The sequence below is a fragment of the Myodes glareolus genome, chromosome 18 (genome assembly GCF_982192425.1).
Source record: "Myodes glareolus chromosome 18, mMyoGla1.1, whole genome shotgun sequence".
Classification (NCBI taxonomy): Eukaryota; Metazoa; Chordata; class Mammalia; order Rodentia; family Cricetidae; genus Myodes; species Myodes glareolus.
Genome location: NC_142043.1, coordinates 11,184,390 through 11,192,214, shown reverse-complemented (window position 1 = coordinate 11,192,214; position 7,825 = coordinate 11,184,390). Strand labels below are relative to the sequence as shown.

Below are 7,825 nucleotides of genomic sequence, written 5' to 3'. Positions count from 1 at the left end.
GGGGAGGGGGACGGACACCATGAGAGCCGTTTTTTTACTTCTGAAAGAAACACAAGGCACGAGAAGATTGAAAAAGGTACAGACTGTATTGCTGACTCCCGTTTGCCTGACCCACACCCCTGCACCCAGATACAGTATCTGTTAGGTGGTGGTCTTGGGGTGGGGATATGAGTCAGTCCCGCCCCAAGGCTGCCGTTCCCTGGGCTGGGGACTTACAGAAGCCAGAGCCACATTCAGTTGGTCTTCTTGAGCACGTGGATGAAATAGCAGGGAATGTAGGCCTGGCCAGGCTTGTAAGGCTTGAAGTCGCCCAGGACGCTGTGTTGGCACTTGCCCCCGAAGGCTGCTTGGAGCAACTCCGTGAAGGACGCCAAACAGTGTGGGTAGTAAGAGAGCCGGAACTTACTGCAACAGGGCCCCCAGCCAAGCATGAGGGCTGCTGGCCCAGTCCTCCCCACCGTCACCTCACTGCTGCCAAACCATGCCATACCTGTAGCCAAACCATGCCATACCTGTAGCCAGGAGAGCCATCTCTGCCAGAGCCTGGCACCTGCACTGTGTAGTCCAGGGTTACCATGTGGGCCTTGTTGTTCACTGCCAGCACTGATGTCGTGATGTCCTTGGTGAGGTCACTCTGTAAGCAGTGGCAGCAGTTCCATTAGCTTCCCTAAGCCACCGTGGGCTTCTGGCCTCCCAGCTCACACCTCCCACTTGGGGCCGTCCCAACCTTATAGTAGATGTTCTTCCCTGGGGGCGCACAGCCTGTGCTGAGGATGTGGTCGTAGTTGCGGTGATCGATGACCAGCAGGCCCCCAGGCCGCACCATGCTTGCAATGTTCTTCAGCGCCAGCCGGTGCTCACTCTGATCACCTGGGTGCCAGGCAGGGCCACAGACACCATCTGCTTGGGCCTCCAGCACCACTCCCTCCCATCTCCCTCCCAAGTGCCAGCATTAAGGAAGAGAGGCAAAAAGCAAGTCTGCCTCGTCAAGGCAACCAATCAGCCATCATCAGAAGTGGGGGAGCTCAAGACAAAAGCCACACAAGGCCACAAGCTCACCTTTGCAGTCTGGCAAGTGAGCAAAACTGTTCCCAAGGCAGATGACAGCATCAAAGCCATCTCCTGCTGGCATATCTTTGTCCAGAGTCAACCAGTTGGCTTCTTCAATGACTGGAGACCAGGGGAGGAGTACAGGATCAGTGGCATCACAATATGACAGCAGCCACCTCCACCCAGGGACCCGTGGGATTGGTTAGGGACAAGGAGAGTGGCGTGGCGTAGGAGAGAGCCAGCTTTCCTCTTAGGGGCTTTGACAGGGAGGAGGATGATGCTGCAGCTCTGCAGAGCCCAGGTGTTGGGTGCACCGCTAGTCCCTATGGATGGAAAGCTGAGAATCATTTGACCCTGGCCTAGGCGGAACAGGCAGCGTGGGAAGACATAAAAATGCTGACAGGATAGCTCAGTTGTCAGTGTCTGCTTAGCATGCCAAGTTCAACCCTGGCACCAAAAGCACAAGCTTTTTTTCTTTAAGCTTATTTGTTTATTCATGTTGCATACCCCACTTGTCGAAGGCTGGCTCCTGCCTCCGGTTCCAGCGCTCCTTAAGTGCATATTTCAGCATCTTGTCACTGGCGTCCACACTTGTCACGCTGAAACCCTCTTCCACCAGCATAATAGAGTCCACTCTGGGGGGGTCAGAGATGAGGAGCTGCTAGAGCAGCTAGGAGCTTGGGGGTGGGGTCCAGGGAGGAGCCGAGCTTGGAGCGATTCTCCAAACCTCTTACTCCATGGTCCACTGCTCTGCTTCCTCTCCGGCCACCTCCACTGACCTCCTCAGATGACCCCATGACTATCTTTCTCTTTTATTTTTATTTTTTTTTGGGGGGTGGGCAGGGCTTCACTATGTAGCCCTGGCTATCCTGGAACTTACTCTGTAGACCAGGCTGACTTTGAACTCACAGACATCTGTTTGCCTCTGCATCCCAAGTGCTGGGTTTAAAGGTGAGCGCCACCACCATCGGAGATGAATATATTCCTTATCACCAGGTAGCAAAGAGATTTTTTGAAAAGATTTTTAGCCAGGTTTCTATAGTGACTTCCAGGATAACCAGGCCTACAAAGAGAGACTCTGCCTCAAAAAAAAAATTAAAAATTTTAATTTTATGTGTTTTGTCTGAACATGTATATCATATGCATGTCTGGTGTCTGCAGAAACCAGAGGATGGGCACCAAACCTTGGCTCTCTGTAAGAGCATAAGTTCTCTTACTAAACTGTCCCTCCAGCCCCTCTTACTTATTAAAGATGGGGGTCTCATGGGCTGGAGAGATGGCTCCAGAGGTCCTGAGTTCAATTCCCAGTAACCACATGGTGGCTCACAACCATCTGTAATAAGATCTGATGCCCTCTTCTGGCCTGCAGGTGTACATGCAGCCAGAACACTGTACACATAATAAATAAAGAAAACAATTATAAAAAAAAAAAAGAATAAAAAAAAAAAGATCGTCTCATATTGTAGCCCGGGACGGCCTGGAACGCACAGAGGTCCACCTATGTAGGCCTCCCTGAGTGCTGGGGTTAAATGCCACCACACCTGACAGCAATACTGTTTTAATTTAAATTTAACAATCTCCCCCCCCCCCCCCCAAGACGGGATTTCTCTGTGTTTCACCTCTAACTCTGAGTTGCAGTCCTGGAATTTGCCTTGTAGATCAGGCTGACCTCAAACTCGCAGAGATCCACCTGCCTCTGCCTCCAGAGTGCTGGGATTAAAGGCTGGAACCACTGACTGGCTTCAATTTTAATTTTAATTATGTCAGCCTGTGTGAGTGTTGAGTGCAGTGCCCTCCGAGGTCAGAAGAGGGCATTTAATCCCCCTGGAATGGAGTTGCAGGCTATTGGGAATCAAGTGATGCAGGCTAGGAACCGAACGCCTGGCTTCGCAAAAGCAGTGAGAGCTCCTAGTCGCTGAATAGTTTTCACAGGGACAGTCGGAGTCAGGCACTCTACACATGCATGTTTGAGAACTAGGCATACCGAGACTCCTGGAAATAAAGTAACTCATCGAGAGGAGGCGGTGTGTGTCCTGCCCTGAGTTGGAATTTGGACCAGACCAAATACAAACCGTCCTGGTCTGTATTTCCGCCACCAAATGCTGGCCTTCTCGGGAATGAGTCTCCTTGGTACTAATTGGACAAAATCACTACTTACCTCATGGGTTTTTGTTACGATTTGAAACACATGTACCCAAACTCTTGGCAAAGCACTTGGCTGTGCAAACAAGGCACAAATGTTCTGTTCACACTGCCCGAGGGAGGCCATCACAGGAGGAACGACCTTAGGGTCGAGGATTCAGCTTGACTCGAAGTCCCGTTTTTGCTCTGTCCCATGAACCCTTCTCTGCTCACACCCTCGCCCTGGGCCGAGTCTCCTCCGCCCCCTCCCCACACAGTCTGGTAGGTGCTCTCACCATGCCCATTCTACCCCATGAGCAGGGGACCCCTGACCCATCAGTGTTGCCCGCCAGACTCCAGCCCGCAAAGGCTGCCCCCAGTGGCCTTCCTGCGGTACAGCAGTCCTGGCCAAGACTGGACTCAGCTCGTTTGGACTCACCCTGTGCCACAGGCCACGTCCAACACCCGATGGCAACCATGCTGGCGCAGCAGCCCAAGCAGCCACGCCTTGTACTCTGCGGTGCGGCTGCGGGTGTCCCCGATGTACAGCTGCCACACACGTGCGGCCTCCCCGTCCGCATACTGGTCCGGGAGCCCTTCTGCCGCAACTCCCAGAGAGCGGGTACGGTAAATGCTGTCCACCATCCTGACCTGCGCCTGGCTCTCAGGCCACGAGCTCGGCTCTTATAGCCCTTAGGCAGGGCAGCCCTACCTGGCCAATGGCAGGTGAGAGCGGGGACACGCCCCTGCTGGGCCCTGAGCCCTGGGACCTGAGCCAGGCTGCCTCCGCAGTGGGGATGGCTCAGCCAGGCAATCCTGGACCTAGTTTTTCCCCTAGAGTAAGATAGAACACATGGAACGCAGCTCAGTGGCCAAGAGGGAGGAGGAGCTGAGAGAAGGTAGATCAATGGAGCCCACTCCATCCCTAACCAAGTGGGAAAGGGAAGAAGCCTCTTGAATCCATGCAAAGCAGAATTAGACCTCGTCCAGCATAGTAGGGTATCCTACTACTGTCCACTGAAAGACCACCTCACTGAAGAGGGTCACTGTGTCAGGGTGATGGGAAAAGTCTCTGGGAAAGATGCCGATCTACCTATTCAAGTGCAAGAGCCAAGTCCACCTGAAAGTGTGTGTGTGTGTGTGTGTGTGTGTGTGTGTGTGTGTGTGTGTGTGTGTCTTTATGTGACAGCATCAAGTCCCATTCCTTTCTCCGGCCAGGGGCCTCCTAAGGTAGTCTGGGCCTTGCAATCCCTGAGCTATACTGATCGCTCTCCTAAACGCTGGGTGCGGTGAGGTTGAGATGGAAAGATCCTTTATGATGGAAAGATCCTTCAGGAGTTGGAGGCCAACCTGGGGATGTACATAAGACACACATCCGCTTCTGTGGGTGCCTCCAGGGAGAGACGCTCAGGGTGAGGAGGGGAAGTGCCTGGTGCCCTGGCTATAGCTTCCCTTCACAATATAGGGGTGATTGGATTAATCTACTCACACTTCTAGGGAGCCAGGTTTCCTAGACTTCTCTCTCAAGGACAAGATCCCAGCAGGACTTAAGTAAATTCTGAAAGATGTGTCAAGCAGACTCAGATGCGGAGAAAGCCCCTCCCACAAGCCCATACACTTCCAACTTCACTTAAGATTGGTCAGAGTGGGAAAATAAAGGAGTTTCCTTCCTTAGCCATTTTGATGCACGGAGAATCCTAGGGCTGAAGACCACCCACAACAGTGTGACTGTATTTAACTTTTTTATAATGGGTATGGTTGTTTGGACCACATAGATGTCAGTGTGTCTGGTGCCTGTGGAAATCAGAATAGGCCATCAAATCCCCTGGAACTGGAGTTACAGACAGTTGTGAGCCACCTTCATGTGAGTACTGGGATATGGAACCTAGGTCCTGTGGGTTTTGTTTTGGGTAGTTTATTTGGGCTTTTTGTTTTGTTTTGTTTTGTTTTCAGACAGGGTTTCACTATACAGAGTGAGTTCCAGGACAGCCAGGGCTATGTAGAGACCCTGCCTCAAAAATAAAAAAATTGTGTGTTCTGAAAAAAAGCAAGCCGCAACATGCACATGTAAGAGCTGGTTCCTGAGATCAAACTCGGGTCACCAGGCTTTGCAGCAGGCACCTTTACCTGTCGAGCCATTCTTGCTGGCCTTTTGTTGTTGCTTTAGACCAGTGGTTTTCAATCTTCCTAATGCTGCAACCCTTCATGTTGTAGTGACCCCAACCATAAAATTATTTTGTTGCTACTTCGTAACTGTAACTATGTTACTGTTATGAATAATAATGTAAGTATGTGATATGCTGGATAGCTGAAAAGGTCCTTTAGCTCCAAAGGGGCGTGACCTACAAGTTGTATACACCTGTATAGTCTCAGCTACTCAGGCAACTAAAGCAGGAAATCATGAGAACTCGGGAGTTCAAAGCCAGCCCATGCAACAAAAATCAAGAAAGGAAAAAAAAATCACCTGGACATAGTGGCTCAGGCTTTAATTCTAGAGTTGGGAGGTTGGGGCAGAATTCCACAAATGTGAGAGCAGCCTGCTGGGTGAGTTCCAGCCTAGCACACGCTGCAGTGTGAGATACCGCCTCACACAAGACTCCTCTTCTCAACAGAAGCAGCACTTCGTGTATTTTCTTTTCAGGGAAGTACACCTGACCACTTCTGAGGTTGGGAATTATTTTTGTGGGGGTGGGAAGGTTTTTTTCTTTTGGCTTTTTTTTTTTAAGATTTATTTATTTATCATGTATTCTGCCTCCATGTATGCCCGCACGCCAGAAGAGGGCACCAGATCTCATTACAGATGGTTGTGAGCCACCATGTGGTTGCTGGGAATTGAACTCAGGACCTCTGGAAGAGCAGCCAGTGCTCTTAACCACTGAGCCAGCTCTCCAGTCATCTTTTGGCTTTTTGAGACAGGGTTTGTCTGTAGCTTTGGAGTCTGTCCAGGAACTCACTCTATAGATCAGACTGGCCTCGAACTCAAGGAGATCCGCCTGTCTCTATTTCCCGAGTGCTGGGATTATAGGTGTGTGCCACCTATATAATCCTTCGGGCAGGAAGGTTATTTAGTAATGTTACTGAACCCAGTGTCAGGTATTTTTTTTAAATTCTGCTCTGAGACAGGGTCTCACTAGGTGGGTCTGAACTCCAGGCAATCCTGCCCCTGCCCCTTTCCTAAACGCTTGGATTAGATGTATCTAACCACAGAACTAGATACATTTTCTTTCTCTTTTTTTTTTTTTGTGGGGGGGAGTCTCACTCGGTTGCTGGCTGACCCAGACTGGTATTGAACTTGCAGCTCCTGCCTCTGTCTTGTAGGCGCTGAGATTATGCACTACCACACCCCACTAAAGACACACACTCTTCACAGAAGTTTGCTACTGAGCTTAGACTAACAGAAAATAATTAGCTGGCTCCGAACTGATGAGCACAAATCTGTTAGCCGACAATCTGAGCCTAAAAAGTGGAGCTTGGAGCCGGGTGTGGTGGGGTGTGGTGGAGCCTGTGTGGTGGGGCAGGGTTTGAGGTTTCCCTCGGCTACAACAACAGTGGGGGAGAAAATGCAGTGATAATTAAAGGGCAGGGAAACCGAGCCACCTTGCTGCCCAGTTCTGTCTGTGACCCAGGCTCTGTGAGTTCGAGGCCAGCCTGGTCTACAAGAGCTAGTTTCAGGACAGGCTCCAAAGCTACAGAGAAACCCTTTCTTGAAGAAAAAAAAGGACATGGTACATGCATGTAACACAGCTGGTCCACTTCAGGGCCAGCCTTAGCTAGTGAGTTCTACCTAGGTCAGTCTGTGCCAGAGATACCCGTGAACACACGCATGCACGCATATGAACTGTGAAGCGTGGAGCCTAATAGGCCCAGTCCAGCTGGTCTCCGTGGACACCAATAAGCACTTCAGGCCATTCTCCCGCTCTCATCAAAGGTTTCTGGTGAGGGCCTCAACCTAACTCCAGCTCCAGCTAAGTTATCAAAGTGTGGTCAACACCCAAATGAAATGGTTTCTATAAATGGGGAGAGCAGCCTGGGGGCGCCAGATTCTGGCCCTTGCCCGGCTACACTGGGCCAGGTCCGCCTGCTGGGGTGGGTGGTGGCAGGGGAGCCAGTGAGGATGCAATACCAGGTCCTTGGGAGGCAGGGAACAGTCCCTACAAGAGCTCAGGTCAAAGTGCAGCAGTCCTCAGCCACTGCCCTCGCGCCTGGACCAGACTAGGATTGGGTCGCTGGGCCGCCACCCCTGGACATTGATAGCTCTTTCTTCATCCTACCCTTAGAATCGATGATGCTCCGGGGACAGATTAAGATTTGCCCCGAGGGCTGTGGGTTAATGACAGGATGGTCAGAGGCTGAATTCTCTGACTCCAGGGCCCCAGCCCCCGTCCCTACCCAAGCCCTAAGGTCGGAGAAAAGCAGAGGACAAGTTCCAAGTCTAGCCTGGGATCTCCCGACCACCAGCCCCTTGGGATGGAAAGGAGGCTGGCAAAACCAGGACGACCTCAGATGGCCTGTTCCAGGCCCCAACAAGCAAAGCACTTCCACTCCCCACACTAGGGCGCCAACCCAGAAGACTGGGCCTCCCCCAGGAGCCTCTGCACTAGACCCAGGGAGTCCTAGTCCGAAGCTGCTCAAGAACTAAGGAGTCTGCGGAAGT

At 51.5% G+C, this 7,825-nt stretch overlaps 1 protein-coding gene across 1 annotated transcript; it reads right to left on the bottom strand.

The window, feature by feature from the left end:
• Positions 1-67: 67 nt before the first annotated feature.
• Positions 68-3,849, bottom strand: Gnmt (glycine N-methyltransferase). Its single transcript, XM_048445333.3, has 6 exons — positions 3,611-3,849; positions 1,558-1,685; positions 1,060-1,170; positions 728-870; positions 513-634; positions 68-405 (listed from the first exon to the last, which is right to left on the bottom strand). The coding sequence occupies exons 1-6, from the start codon at positions 3,814-3,816 to the stop codon at positions 234-236; spliced, it is 882 nt and encodes a 293-aa protein (XP_048301290.1). The 5' UTR covers positions 3,817-3,849; the 3' UTR covers positions 68-233.
• Positions 3,850-7,825: the final 3,976 nt, after the last annotated feature.